Here is a 16,364-nt window from a genome sequence, read left to right as displayed (position 1 = left end):
GTCCCTGTATTCCTCCGGTATCTCTGGTAACCCCTTCTCTTCCCCCACTGATGCTGACTCCTCTGTTCAGGTTGGGGGTATGCTTTGGGGTTTAAAGCTCCTATGCTCCCCCTCTGGGAAGTTTAGTTCTGCTGTCCTCCAATTTATCCCGGGGTTCCATTTATTAAGCCATTCCAGTCCTAAAATCATTGAGCATTCCATGCCTGGAGCCATTACAAACGTTATGTCTTCCTCATGAGTCCCCAGGGACAGGTGAATTGGTAAAGTGGCTAGGGTAAAGTGACCCCCCCTCTGCTATTGACCCATCTAACTGGCCAAAGGAGATTGGTTGTTTTAGTCTCCGCACTGGGATGCCCAAATTCCCCACCAGCGTTGGGCTGATGAGGCAGCGGGTGCAGCCAGAGTCTATTAGGGCTTTTATTTTGACGGCTTCAGGCATAGAGGAAGCTAATAGGATGAGTGGAATGGATCCACTTACCAATGGTTCTCCCTCCGAGCTGTCTTCTGAGGTGTCCACTGCCCCTGCAGTGTAGGCTGGAATCCAATCCCAGTCCTTGGCAGGGGTTGTGGACTCTACAGCCTCTGTCCCCTTCATGGAGGATTCTTTTGGGTTGCCTTGGGACTTCCCTGGTCTCTTGGAAGGTGATGTCTCTGATTTACGCTGAGGGGCTTTTGAGCAGCATTCTGCAGCACGGTGGTCCTCTCTCCCACATTTGAAACAGCCTGTTGATTTTTTAGCTGTGGATGGTGGTTTTTCCCCCTCGTGTGTTTGCTCGGGCAGCAGGCAGCCCCATGGTTTTCGCCAGTGGTGTCTCTTTAGTAGGTCTATCTCCGCCTCCTCTGCCAGGACACACCAGTCGTCGAGATGGTGTGGGTCTCCTTGAGGCAGGCAAGTATCATACAGGTCATAGTTTAGCCCGTCTTTGAAATGGCTAAGGAGGATGTCTTCCGGCCAGTTCAGCTTGCTGGCAATGGCTCGGAATTCTTGGGTATATTCAGCCACCGGCCATCTGCCCTGCCTCACCATTTTGATTCTCTCCCAGGCCTTACGATCAGCCAAAGGGTCCTTAATCTGCCTCCTCAAGGATGACATGAATCAGTTGAAGTCATTGACTTCTGGGGCGTTGGAGTCATGCAGGTTCACCACCCAGTCTGCAGCCGGTCCGTCTAAGGCAGATTGCACGATACGGATGTGGGCTTTGTCACTGGGGATGTCCTGTCTGTATTCTTCCATATGGCTGAGGACTTGGGTTAGGAAAAACCCCAAGCATGGTGGCTCTCCCCTGAATTTTGCTTCCAGGGGCAGTAGTCTTTGAATGGATTGTTGTCTGCGCAGCGAGCGGTATTGCCCCTCATCCTGACCCCCGTCCTTGGTTCAGGGGGGTGCTACTGAGGTGGCAGATTCTGGTCCAGCAGACGGCCTCAGTGTTGCAGGTTCCGTATACCCCCACTGTCTCTCCAGTTGCAGCCCCAGGCGCTGCTGCGGCTGCAGCTTTCTCCTCTCTCAGTGAGCTTAGGGTTTTCTTCATTAGGTCAATAGCTTTCTCTAGGTTCCACTCCTCTTCACTGACATGCAGGGAGCTCTCCATCTCTTGTCTCCATTCAGGTTAGTGGCCGCCCCGCCTCAGGGTCACTTTCCTCAATGCCTTTTCCCACTCGCTTTTCCTTCCAACATCCATGAACCACCGCGATTTGCAGTCATGCGTCTCTACCACCACTTCCCCAGAGGAATATGATGCTTCAGCTTCCAACCGTTGGTGGGGTTTCATTCAGGAGGAAAACTCCCTTTCCATGGGGCTTTCCTCCTCCCTTACTTCATCGTTAGACATTGTATTTTTTGCAAAGTCCCCCGGTAAGGTTTTTCCTTCCAGGTTGACTCTTAATGTAGATCTTGTCTAATGTCAGGACCCACCCCAATCCACATCTTAGGAAAATAGAACTCTTGGAGACAGGATTGTCCTAGCAGGAACTTTTACTAAAACATGATTGACAGTGGATAAACTAAACAGGATCTGGAAATGGTGTTGCAGATTGATACTTTTAAAGTGTCCCTGAGTAAAAACCCCTCCCCTCAGTCCATTTGGTCAATCCCAGATCAATTAAGTTTCAGGTGTCAAAACCTTCCATGGGAAAAGGGATCTTCCATGCATTTACAACATTTACTTCCTCCCCTTCAAATTCCAATCAGAGATACAAACCAGAATCTCTCTCCCCCCCCCCCTCTTTCTTTGTTCTTCTCAGTTCATAGGTTCTTTCCCTGGTCTTTCCCTGGTTTATTCAGGCAGGCTGAATAAACAACCTTGCATCTAATGGATAGGGATGGCCAATTAACATCTTCTCTTCTCCTCCTTGGGAATGGCAGAATCCAGTGAGGGGTGAGATTTAGGGTTGCACAGATAGGGGTTTAGGAATGGAATATAAATGGATTCTGACTGGCTGGGAGGCTTTGCCAGAGTTCTGTGGATTCGGCACAGGTCGGGAGCTCTGGTGGCAGGGCAGGGCTCTTGGGGAGGGATTTTTAAAGGGGAAGAGATTGACTGGGGGAAGATTTTATTTTCTCTTTTCCAGAGAGACAAGCCAAAAGGAGGGAGATTGAGGTAGGAAGTTTATTCTCTGGAGAGAGAATAAAAAGCTTTTTTGCCAACTTCTTTAGAATACAGGAATATCCTCAATCCACACTCATATATGCTCCCCCTCCCCTTTCTTATGGCAGTGTTCCAGAGGGACCTGATATACTGCCCCCCCTAAAAGAATGGAAGATCCACCTGGAGAAAATAAAATAACAAAGAGGGAGAAGAAAATAGTGGTTAAGTAATTATTGAGGCTTATCAGAGTAACAGGCATGAAAGCATTGAATTAGTCTACGAGCTTTTACATTATTCTTTTGCACCCATTCAGGCTGAGCCCCAGGGATATGGGTTCTAGATTACTAGGTACTGGGTGGCTCCCCAGTGTGTGCGTGAGTGAAGGATTTCCCTAATCTTGAAATGCAATTCTCCCTCCATCAAGATGGATTCAGGGACTGGAGGGGTGTTGGCCTTAAGGGCAAAACCACTTCTGGTTTAAGGAGGCTGCAGTGGAACACTGGGTGGACCTTTCTCTAATGATTTTGGTAATTTCAATTCCACTGTGACTGGGTTAATAATTCTTTTTATAGGAAAAGTCCCTATGTACTTTGGTCCTAACTTCTTTGAAGCTTGTAGGGACTGTAAGAATTGGGTGGACCAATGTACATGGTCCCCAATGTAGAAAGACTTAGGTTCAACTCTCTTTTTGTCAGCTTGGGGCTTTGTACACCACCCAGGCATCTGCCAAGGCTTGGCCACATATTTTCTAACTGATTGATCCAGTTTTTCAAACGGGATTGTGGGCTGCTGGGCTGGTAGTTCAGGCATTGGGTTAAGATCCTGCCCGGTCACCACTCAAAATGGCATGAAACCTGTGCTGGTATGCACAGCATTGTTATAAGCCACTTCAGCAAATGGCAAGAGGTCAGTCCAGTCATCTTCTTGATAATTAATAAAACAATGCAAGTACTGCTCCAATACTGAGTTGTATTATGCCATTTGTCTGAGGATCATCCTGACTAAGGTTCTAGTCACCATGACTAGAACCTTAGTCAGTTCCTAAGAGGTCCAGAAAGGGTCTCCAGAAATTTCATGTGAACTGGACCCCTCTGTCCAAAATAATGTATTGTGGTGCCCCATGTGGGATGTGATGCAGGAACATTTTTGCCAATGCTTTAGCTGTGGGTATTTTCTGGCAGGGGATGAAGTAGACCTGCTTGGAGAATAAGTTGGTCACAACCCAAATTACAGTGTTTACCGAGCTTTCGTGGAGCTTCACAATAAAATCCATGGAAATCTCTCTCCAGGGTCTTGAAGGTTCAGCTACTGTTTGGAGTAGCCCAGGCATTTTTCCCTGCCTCCATTTTGCTGAAGCACAAATGGGGCAGCTGGAAACATAACTTTCAATGGCTTTTTTGTGTCAGGGCCACCAGAACTGTCTTTTGAGAAGGTGTAGGGTTTTCGCAAACCCAAAATGTCCCATGTTCAAATCGTGGCAAATTTGCATAGTCCTTAGTTCTTTGATTAGCTGGCATGTATAGTTTTCTGGGTACCCATGCCAGTCTATCCTGCATGGAGCAGAGGTTTTTGTGGCTGCAGAACCATTTGTTTCTAAGGCTTTTTAAAATTTGGCTGCAATAACATTGTCCATGGATATTTTTTCCCTTTCTGCTGCACTTTGGTGGTTACCTGGGCAACCAGCTGTTTTACAGAAAGAAGGGGCTTTAGTAATTCCACCCTGAAGCTTTTGTATTGTGGCATTCTTGATAGAGCATTAGCAAAGAAGTTTTTTTTCCCCTGGTAGGTAGCACATGGTGAAATTGAACCAGTGGAAGTATTGAGCCTACTGTGCTTGCTTTGGAAACAATTTGGGGGTGGGGTTCTCAGAGCTTCCAGGTTTTTGTGATCAGTCCAGACCTGGAATGGGATTTTGCTACCTTCTAGGAAGTGCCTTCATCATGAAATGCATCGCTTGATTCATGAGGGCATCTGCACAGTCAGGCTCTTCATCGTCAATATCAAACATCTCTAGCTGTCTCCTCCATTCGTGCTGGTAACTGCCTCGGGTAAGGGTGACTCCCTTTCTCATCCTCTCCCAGTCTTCCTTCTTCCCCATGCCAATGGTCTACCTTGGTTTTGAGGAGTCCCCCAGGCTAGCAGCTTCCTCCGTCACTTCAATGGAGTTTTTGTGGGGGTGAGTTTTGACATTGTCTTCTCCACAGTACTCTTCTTCTTCTTGATCATTGCCTTGATGAGACATCTCTTGCATAGTCCCCACAGTAGGGCAGGTGCCTCTCTGCCTCACTTTTCAGATTCTGCCTAATAATAATAATAATAATAATAATAATAATAATAATAATAATAATAATAATAATAATAATAATAATAATAATTAATTGTAAGGACCTGCCTCAGTTATTCCCCCAGGAAAGCACACTCAGGAAACAAGCATTGTGTCAAGGTTCCAACTAATGAAACCAAATAAATCAGAACTCCAAGGCTTCAAGTTTCCTCAAAACACCTGTTTATTGCTCTCTCTCCACTTTCTTATGGCAGCATTCCATAGGGACCTGATACATATTTTGCAAATCAGAATAACATTAGTCTTTTTCCATGGCTATTTTTTCATGACTAGTTCATTTACAAATTAAACATTTCAAACTTTTCAAAATGTTCTAAAATGTGAAAGATTTTTCCAAAAATTATTAAAAATTAATTTTTAAAACAAAAATTTAAAAGTTCTAAGTCATTTCAAATTTTCAGGACTAAAAATGAAATTTAAAAATTTAAAAGAATTTTTTCAGACATTTAAAAAAATTCATTAAATATTAAAATTTTCAAACATTTTCAAATTCCCAAAAATTTAGATTTAAAAAAAAATAAAAATAAAATTTTCTATTTTAAATATTAGTCTTTTAAAATAACAAGATTCAAAAGGGATGTTGGAGGTCTTCTAGTCCAATTCCCTGCACAAGCAGGAAACCCAATTCCATTCTGGAGAAATGGCTGTCCAATCTCTTCTTAAAGACCTCCAGTGATGGAGCACCCACAACTTCTGAATGCAAACAGTTCTACTGCTTAATTGTTCTGTCATTTTTAGCAGTTCTTAGTTCCCTTTTGATCCTTCCTGTGGCTAATGTTTACATAGAACTTAAATGCAAGTGCACAGCTGTGTTAAAAATGACAGATGAATAAAAGCTGAAAGGAAAAAAATAAAATCTCAGGTGAAAAGAAAAAATGGTATCTCAGCTGAGAGTAAAAAATTTAATATCAGCTTGAATTTAGTGTAAAAGATAGTAAAAAAATAATGTCAGGGCTGCTTCTACTCAAATCTTAAGAAAATAAAATCCTTCACTTCACTGATTTAGAGAAAAAGGTACTTTTAGTAAGAAAGTAGTAACTGCAGTTAATTCAGACAAGATCTGAGGCAAAATAAGCATCTAATTGTAAAAAAAACCCAAACCCCATTGTGTGGTTTATGCAGCTCGGGAGGGGACACGAGGCTGGCTCCAGGTGGTAATAACTGTTTCTTTGAGAGAGGGTAGCTTCCCTGCTGCCTTGAAGGAGGCGGTGCTGAGGCCCCTCCTCAAGAGACCTGCCCTGGACCTGGCCATTTTGAAAAACTATCGTCCGGTCTCCAACCTTCGCTTTTTAGCGAAGGTTGTTGAGAGTGTGGTGGCACATCAGCTTCCTCCATTCCTGGAGGAAGCGGATTATCTGGACCCATACCAATCGGGCTTCAGGCCCGGGTACAGCACGGAGACGGCATTGGTCGCACTGGTGAATGATCTCTGGCGGGGTTGCTCCTCTGTCCTAGTCCTATTAGACCTCTCAGCGGCTTTTGATACCATTGACCATGGTATCCTACTGCAGCGCCTCAGGGGGTTGGGAGTGGGTGGCACTGTTTTACAGTGGTTCTCCTCCTACCTCCTGGGTCGTTCGCAGTCGGTGTTGGCAGGGGGGCAGAGGTCAGCCTCGAGGCCTCTCGTTTGTGGAGTCCCTTGGGGGTCAGTCCTCTCACCCCTTCTGTTCAACATCTATATGAAGCCGCTGGGTGAGATCATTCATGGTTTTGGGGTGGGGTATCATCAGTATGCTGATGATACCCAGCTTTTTATTTCTACCCCAGATCAACCGGTGATGCCCTCGCCATGATGTCCCGTTGCCTGGAGGCGCTGAGGGTCTTGATGGGGAGGAACAGGCTTCGTCTAAATCCCGACAAGACCGAGTGGCTGTGCATACCGGCATCTCGGGTTGTCCACTCTATTCCATCTTTATCTATAGGGGTTGAGGTGTTACCCCCCATAGATAGGGCTCGCAACTTGGATGTCCTCTTTGACTCACAGCTCAGTTTAGAAGATCATATAGGAGCTGTGACCAGGGGGGCTTTTGCCCAGGTTCACCTGGTGCACCAGTTGCAGCCCTATTTGGACCGAGATGCCCTACGCACAGTCACTCATGCGCTCGTGACCTCTTGGATAGACTACTGCAATGCTCTCTACATGGGGCTGCCCTTGTAGAGGCTCCAGCTGGTGCAGAATGGGGCTGCCCTTGTAGAGGCTCCAGCTGGTGCAGAATGCGGCCGCACGAGTTGTGATGGGGGTCTCCCGATACTCCCATGTAACACCTCTGCTCCACGAGCTGCATTGGCTTCCAGTTGTCTTCCGGGTGAGATTCAAGGTGCTGGTGATGACCTATAAAGCCCTAAATGGCATGGGTCCAGATTATTTACGGGAGTACCTTTTGCCGGTGTTAACTTCCCATCGTCCTGTGCACGACACGTCCTGAGAGGGCCTCCTCAGGGTGCCGTTGGTCAGGGAATGCCGACTGGCGGCCCCCAGGGGGAGAGCATTCTCTGTGGGTGTGCCTGCCCTCTGGAACCAGCTTCCTGTTGAGCTCCGGATGGCTCCTGACCTTCGCTCTTTTCGCGGCGACCTGAAGACTTGGCTATTTGAACTTACTGGCCTGAACTGAGGGATTGGGGTTTTAGATTTTAAATTTTAAATTTTAGAACATGTTTTATTGTTTAGGGCCACTTGGTTTAACTTATTTTAATTTTTGTATATTATGTGTTGTATATAGTGTTTTAATTGCCCTGTACACTGCCCCGAGTCTTTCGGGAGAGGAGCGGTATATAAATCCAAATAATAAATAATAATAAATAATAATAAATCCACTCCCCGGCTGCGCGTGTGCAGGACTGCCCTGCCGGCTCCCGCCCAACGCTCTTCCCTCTTGAGGCAGCATCCCCGAGGACTCCTTAGGAGCCGGGGAGCGATGCTGCCTCAAGAGGGAAGGGCGTCGGGCGGGAGCCGGCAGGGCAGTCCTGCACACGTGCGCACTCCCCGGCTGCTAAGGAGTGCTTCTTAACAGCCGGGGAGCGCGTGCGTGCACAGGACTGCCCTGCCGGCTCCCACCAGACACCAGCCTGCCCTGCTTCCTCCACAGTGAGAGGAGGAGGGCGTGCCTTCCCAGGCTCGCTGATTTTCCAGTGTATAAGACGAAAAAACTTGAAAATCATCTCAAAAGTTGGGGGGTCGTCTTATATGCCCAGTCGTCTTATACGTCGGAAAATACGGTAACTTTAACTTTTAAAGCACAAACTTGTATAAAATCTATTAATTACAAATAGCCATTTCCAGGAAAAATGGTATCAATTCAATTATGATTGGTGAAGAATAATAATGTATTGTTAATGGTTTTCAGTTATCATAAAGTATCCATCGCTTTTCAGCAGAATTTCAACTGTTCAAAGCTGCTGGGAAGTGCTACATGCTGTAAGTTTTGGAAGGGCTGCACCAAAAAAGTAGCTAGAGCCCTGATTGGTTTGCATTGTATTTGAACTGCATTTGGGGCCCTGATTGGATCTCCATCGCTTTTCAGCAGAATTTCAACTGTTCAGAGCTTCTGGGAAGCTGTAAGTTTTGGAAGGGCTGCACCAAAAAAGTAGCGGCCCACGGACCTAATGGCGCGCGAATTATATAACTAAAAATCAAAAACAGCAGTGGTACATTCAGGGCAAGTGCATCTGAGATTCGTTGTAACTCAGCATGTCTGGCTTAGTTCAGTGCAACACTTGTTTTGCAGCTGTCTTTCGCAGTACCCTTTTCAAACTTGGAAACTGTCCTATCTGTAAACAAATCACTCATCTACAAGGACAGATTATTTATCTAGGGTCTGTAATCTGTGCTCTTCAGGAAGAAATTAGGTGCCCAGCTCAGCCCTTCTACCCTATTGAGCCTCCGTGCTATCAGCCCCCTCTACCACAAAGATCCTGCAGAAGAAGGGCAGTGTGGACAACCGTGGGATCTGGCAGGGTGAGATCTGTGAACCATAAACCCAAAGCTTTTGCTGTGTCCCTACACAACAGATACAGTGCCCTTTCTGACCTTAATAGGGACATTAAGGAGACAGGTAAAGGTATCTGTGATAATAACTCAAATAAGCAGGGGATCGTGGTCCAAGATGAAAAACTTGTTTTCGACAGGGAGAAGTGTGAATCTGGTATTACACACCAGTCATGAAAGAACAGAAAGGCATCCAAAAAGAGAAGCCACCTTCTGGTTGGTGATTCAATTATAAGGGATGTAAATTTAGGAAAGGACACAGAGGTTTTGAAAGAGGTCAGGTGTCTTTCAGGTGTATTTCTAAAATAATCAAGAATGCCAGCAAGGACTGTGATGTGGAGGCTATTGTACATCTTGGCACTAATGATCTGTCCCAAAATGATGTACTCTCTGTGCAGAATGATTTCCAGAGCTTGGGGCAGGAACTTAGCAGAATAGGCTGTAGGCTTACTTTTTCAGAGGTTTTACCAGTGTATAAGGAACAAAATGGAAAAGGCCAGCATATAGCAGAATTTAATATGTGGTTAAAGGAGTGGTGTAAAGGAGAAGGCTTTGGTTATATTAGTGACGATGTCTGTAGCTGGTCCAATGAAAAAATGTATAGAAGAGATGGTCTGCATCCATCCAAGAAAGGGACTGAGTTACTTGGCAATAAAATCACAGCTTTTTTGGAGGAACATTTAAACTAAGTAATGGGGATACTGAGTTAATTGATATAGAACATCACTGTCCCTGGCAATCTAAGAAAATAGGGGAAGCCAGGCAACACACAAGTTATGCAGCAAGTAAACACAGGGTCAGCCATAAAGGACTCAAATGTCTATACACATAGTATGAACAGTAAGCAGGGTGAACTAGAAATTCAGGTACATGAGGGCAGATATGATATTGTTGCCATTACAGAAACATGGTGGGACGAAACCTACAAATAGAACACACAGCTAGAGGGATTTAAACTATTTAAAAGAAAGAGACTAAACAAAAGAGGAGGTGGAGTTGCTCTCTATATAAGAAATAACTTTATCTCTACAGAAATAGAGCACAACAATGACGAAAACTGTAAACCTGAATGCATTTGGGTCAATATAAAAGGGGGGGAAATGACATTGCCATAGGTGTATACTATAGGCCGCCCAACCAAACAGAGGAAATAGATGAACTTTTTGCTAGTCAGCTAACTAAGGTATGTAAGAAGCACATCACAATAGTAATGGGGGACTTTAATTACCCTGATATCAACTGGGAGACAAACTCTGCACCAAGTGGAAGATCAAACAGATTCCTGTCAAACCTAGCAGACAACTTTCTCTCCCAAAAAGTAGAGAAGGGAACTAGGGGATTAGCCATATTGGATTTAATTCTCACAAACAGAGATGAAATGATAGAAGGTGTCGAAGCCACAGGAACCATGGGGGGAAGTGATCATGCAATATTGGAATTCAACATTCTGGAGGCACAAGCAATAGAACACAGCCAAACTAGAGTCTTGGACTTTAAAAGAGCTAATTTCAATAAACTTAGAGAGACCATGGGAAGAATTCTATGGATGAGAATCCTAAAGGGGAAAACAAGAAGCTTGAGAAATTTTGAAAAGTGAGATAATAAAGGCCCAGTCTAGTACAATACCAACAAAGAAGAAAAATAACAGCTCTCAAAAGAAACCAGCATGGCTACATAAAGAACTCTCTGATAAATTGAAAGATAAAAAGGACAAGTATAAGAATTGGAAAGAGGGGTACATAACTAAGTCAGAATATCAGCAAATAGCCCGTGCCTGCAAAGATGAAGTGAGGAAAGCTAAGGCTCAAAATGAACTAAGGCTTGCGACCAAAGTCAAAAATAACAAAAAATGCTTCTTTCAACATATAAAAAACAAGAAAAAAGTTAAGGAAATGATTGGTCCATTAGTGGGGGAAAGTGGCAAGAAGGTGACAAGCAATAGGGAGAAAGCAGAACTATTTAACTCGTTTTTTGCATCTGTCTTTACACAAAGGGGAAAAAAACAGTCCAACCTACCAAAACCAGTGCCAAAAAAAACAATTAAAAACACAAGTTAAAATACTCAAGAAAATGGTAAGTGAACACCTGTCCAGCCTAGACAAGTTCAAATCACCAGGACCAGATGGATTACACCCCAAAGTTCTCAAGGAACTGGCAGACGTGATCTCAGAACCACTGAACTATATTTTTCAAAGATCCTGCAGCACTGGGAAACTACCAGAGGACTGGAAGAGAGCTGATGTAGTTCCCATCTTCAAAAAAGGGAAAAAAATAGATCCAGGAAACTACAGACCTATTAGCCTGACCTCAATACCTGGGAAGATTCTGGAAAAGATAATCAAACAACAAATCAGCGAACACCTTGATGCGAACAAAGTTATCACTAAAAGTCAACATGGGTTTGTCAAAAACAGATCATGCCAGACAAATCTTATTACATTTTTTGACCAAGTGACAGAATTAGTGGACCAGAGGAATGCTGTAGATATAATTTACTTGGACTTCAGTAAGGCATTTGATAAAGTAGATCACAACCTACTACTTGATAAGATAGAAAAATGTGGGTTAGATAGCATCACCACCAGATGGATTCGGAGCTGGCTGACAGGCCGTACTCAGCGTGTAGTCCTCAATGGAACTGCATCTACATGGAAGGAAATGTGTAGTGGGGTGCCCCAGGGCTCTGTTCTGGGCCCAGTGCTCTTCAATATCTTCATCAATGATTTGGATGAGGGGATAGATGGGGAACTCATCAAATTTGCAGACGACACCAAGCTGGCAGGAATAGCCAATACTCCAGAAGATACAGAAGGATCTGGACAGACTTGAACACGGCACTATCTAACTAAATGAAATTCAATGGTGAAAAAAGTAAGGTTCAACATTTAGGAAGGAAAAATCAAATGCACAGGTATAGTATAGGTGGTACCTTGCTCAATAGTAGTAACTGTGAGAGGGATCTCGGAGTCCTAGTAGACAATCACTTCAATATGAGCCAGCAGTGTGCTGCAGCTGCCAAAAAAGCCAACACAGTGGTAGGCTGCATTAACAGAGGGATAGAATCAAGATCAAGTGAAGTACTAATACCACTTTACAATGCTTTGGTAAGGCCACACCTGGAATACTGCATCCAGTTTTGGTCACCACGATGTAAAAAAGATGTCGTGACTCTAGAAAGGGTACAGAGAAGAGCAACAAAGATGATTAGGGGGCTGGAGGCTAAAACATATAGGGAATGGTTGCTGGAATTGGGTATGTGTAGTTTAGCGAAGAGAAGAGTGAGGGGTGACATGATAGCAGTGTTCCACTATCTCAGGGGCTACCACAAAGAAGAGGGAGTCAAGCTATTCTCCAAAGCACCTGAAAGCAGGATAAGAAGCAACGGATGGAAACTAGTCAAGGAGAGAAGCAACCTAGAACTAAGGAGAAACTTCCTGACAGTTAGAACAATTAACCAGTGGAACAACCTGCCTCCAGAGGTGGTGAATGCTCCAACACTGGAGGTTTTTAAGAAGAGACTGGACAGCCATTTGCCTGAAATGGTATAAGGTTTCCTGCCTGAGCAGGGGGTTGGACTAGATGACCTCCAAGGTCCCTTCCAACTTCTTCTTCTTCTTCTTCTTCTTCTTCTTCTTCTTCTTCTTCTTCTTCTTCTTCTTCTTCTTCTTCTTCTTCTTCTTCTTCTTCTTCTTATTATTATTATTATTATTATTATTATTATTATTATTATTATTATTAATCTATTTTCTGACAATAGTTAATTGTAAATGAGTAAAATTTTCATCATACAATTTCACTTGAGTGCCATTTACCTGACACATGAACATCTACAGAAACTCGAAAAATTAGAATATCGTGCAAAAGTTTATTTATTTCAGTAATGCAACTTAAAAGGGGAAACTGATATATGAGATATTACATGCAAAGCAAGATAGTTCAAGCCATGATTTGTCATAATTGTGGTGATTATGGCTTACAGCTCATGAAAACCCCAAATCCATAATCTCAGAAAATTAGAATATTACATGCAATCAATAAAACAAGGAGTGTACATAGAACAATATCGGACCTCTGAAAAATATAAGCATGCATATACTCAGTACTTGATTTGGGCTCCTTTTGCAGCAATTACTGCCTCAATGCGGCGTGGCATGGAAGCTATCAGCCTGTGGCACTGCTCAGGTGTTATGGAAGACCAGGTTGCTTCAATAGCGGCCTTCAGCTCTTCTGCATTGTTCGGTCTCATGTCTCTCATCTTTCTCTTGGCAATGCCCCATAGATTCTCTATGGGGTTCAGGTCAGGCAGGTTTGCTGGCCAATCAAGCACAGTAATCCCACGATCATTGAACCTGGTTTTGGTGCTTTTGGCAATGTGGGCAGGTGCCAAGTCCTGCTGGAAAATGAAGTCAGCATCCCCATAAAGCTCGTCTGCGGAAGGAAGCATGAAGTGCTCCAAAAATCTCCTGGTAGATGGCTGCATTGACCCTGGACTTAATTAAGCACAGTGGACCAACACCAGCAGATGACATGGCTCCCCAAATCAACACAGACTGTGGAAACTTCACACTGAACTTCAAGCATCTTGCAGTGTGTGCCTCTCCATTCTTCCTCCAGACTCTGGGTCCTTGGTTTCCATATGAGATTCAAAAGTTGCTCTAATCAGAAAAGAGGACTTTGGACCACTGAGCAACAGACCAGGTCTGTTTTTCTTTAACCCAGGTAAGACGCTTCTGATGTTGTTTGTTGTTCAGGAACGGCTTGACAAGAGGAATATGACATTTGAAGCCCACGTCCAGGATCCGTCTGTGTGTGGTGGCTCTTGATGCACTGACTCCAGCCTCAGTCCACTCCTTGTGAAAGTCCCCAACACTTTTGAATGGCCTTTTCCTGACAATCCTCTCCAGGCTGCGGTCATCCCTGATGCTTGTGCACCTTTTTCTTCCACACTTTTCCCTTCCACATAACTTTCTATTAATGTGTTTTGATACAGCACTTTGGGAACATCCAACTTCTTTTGCAATTACCTTTATGGCTTTCCCTCCTTATGGAGGGTGTCAATGATGGTTTTCTGCACAACTGTCAGGTCAGCAGTCTTCCCCATGATTGTGATTCCTACTGAACCAGACTGAGAGACCATTTAAAGGCTCAGGAACCCTTTGCAGGTGTTATGGCTTAATTAGCTGATTAGAGTGGAACACTTTGAGCCTAGAATATTGCACCTTTTCACAATATTCTAATTTTCTGAGATTGTGGATTTGGGGTTTTCATGAGCTGTAAGCCATAATCATCACAATTATGACAAATCATGGCTTGAACTATCTTGCTTTGCATGTAATTAGTCTATCTCATATATTAGTTTCCCCTTTTAAGTTACATTACTGAAATAAATGAACTTTTGCACGATATTCTAGTTGTTCAAGTTTCACCTGTACATTTCCTTGAAAATAAAAAGATTGTATAACCAGTGAATTTATTCATTGATTATTACACACACCTTTTTAAGGACAGGTATAAATCTGAGGTCTCACTTTTAAACCAGTGGGAGTGAAAGCTTAACAGAAGCCACTGATGCTTGACAACTTTATATCTGAACCTATCCGATCTGATTTGCAAATATCTAGATGGAGATTACAGTTAGAGTTTTCTGTAACTTTTTATTGCCGTTAGGTAGCTTGTAGATTTCTGTAGCCCTGATTCTATTCATTATGGAAACTTCAATTAAAATGATTACTTAAATAATTAGTGATGTAGTTAATCTTTGCCTTTTTATATTTATAGGCTTTATTTGGGGTGAAATTAAACAAATGTGGGATGGCGGCCTGCAAGATTACATTCATGACTGGTGGAATCTGATGGATTTTGTTATGAACTCTCTATACCTGGCAACAATATCACTGAAAATAGTTGCATTTTCAAAGGTAACAAACTCTTAACAAATACTAGATGCTTGACATTTTCTTTGGATGTATTCTGCTCCATATCTATTCTTTTTAATCAAAAGAATTACAGGTAGTTCTTGTTTAGCTACTATAGTTGGGGCTCACAACTTGGTCATTAAGCAAAACAGTCACTAAGTGAAAACACAGCTGTTCTTATGATCTTATTTCAGCTTTCCTTTGCTTTACAAACCTGTGAAGATCATAAATGTGAGGGCTGACCATAAAGTACTTTTCATCACTGTTGTAACTGAATTGTCTCTAAATGGGGCAGTTGCTAAACAAGTTGATAAGTGCTCACCATCTCAGTTTATGATGACAAATTCTCTTAAGTTTATACTTAGGTTTATTTAGACATCCAATGTCCAGGACCAAAGACTGTAGGAAATTGTTTTTGTTTCCTAGAAATAAACTAACTCTACAGTCCTATACAGCCATACAAGTTAGAAAATCCATTTAATGGCTCTATGTACCATGTGTATATATTATCAATGTCTTCCATTGATCAGTTTTATATCATTATTACTTGTAATAATGATATATCATTATTACACAGCCATCTTCCTCCATGTTTTATATTAGACATTTCATATTCCAGACATAAAAAAATAACAGAAATAGAGCCAAATGTATGTAGTGATCCATATTTATTATCAATCCTCTAGGTCCACATGGCAAAAAATGAAAATAATGTCCTGTGATAATTTCCTACTATTTATTGTGACTCTTGCTTCATATTCCTCCTAAGTCTATCTGAGATTGCTCTTTGTTTAGCCTTCTTATGTCTTATTCTAATTTCTAAATTATGTCTTATTCTAATTTCATAGCAACTGTTTGCTGTGAAACAGTTTGCTGCTAGTTGCCCATTCCCTGGTAGTGTGAGTATCAGAATCCATTTATATTTCACTTCTAACTCTCTTTTCTGTGCAAACCCAAATCTCACCCTCCCCCTTGGATTCTGCCATTCCCAAGGAGGAGAGGGAATAAACATGGGGGGTTATTGCTTTCACTTCCTTTCCTTAGATGTAACTTTTTGTTTATTCTGCCTGCCTGCTATCCATCACAATAAGAGCAATGAGAGGCATTTTCCCTCTCATCCTACGGGCAACTAAGAAAGGGGGTGGAGAAAAAAAAACCCTCTGGAATCTGGTTTGTTTCTCAGGATGGAATGTGAGGGGGTGGGAATGATTTTGCTATGAATGGACTGATATTCTCCTTTTCCCACAAGGGACTTACCACCTGGAACTTGGCTGATCCAGAACTAACCAAATGAACTGTGGGGTGGGGCTTGCTTGGGGACATTTAAAAATATCTGTGAAGGGATTTCTCAGATCCTGTCTATTATACCCTCTATCTTCTTAGTAAAAATTCCTGCTTGGATAACCTTGTCTCCAACAGTCTTTCTTTCTTAAGATGTGGATTGAAGTGTGTTTTGACATTAGACAGGATCTGCATTAAGAGTCAACCTGGAAGGAAAAATCTTACTGGGGACTTTGCAAAAAATACAATGTCTA

General features: G+C 43.0%; 1 protein-coding gene across 1 annotated transcript in view; it reads left to right on the top strand.

Moving 5' to 3' along the window:
• The window catches only part of TRPC4 (transient receptor potential cation channel subfamily C member 4), a gene marked incomplete at both ends in the record, with an annotated part of 235,661 nt that overhangs the window by 91,973 nt on the left and 127,324 nt on the right, over positions 1 to 16,364 (top strand). The window contains one exon of the mRNA XM_083354460.1: positions 14,693 to 14,832. Within this exon, the coding sequence (XP_083210586.1) occupies positions 14,693 to 14,832 (140 nt within the window). The remainder of the gene's footprint in view (positions 1 to 14,692; positions 14,833 to 16,364) is intronic.

The sequence above is a fragment of the Vipera ursinii genome, assembly GCF_947247035.1.
Source record: "Vipera ursinii genome assembly, chromosome: 2".
In the NCBI taxonomy this organism is placed as follows: Eukaryota; Metazoa; Chordata; class Lepidosauria; order Squamata; family Viperidae; genus Vipera; species Vipera ursinii.
Note: the sequence above shows the minus strand (reverse complement) of the source record. Positions and strands in the feature narration are given on the sequence as shown.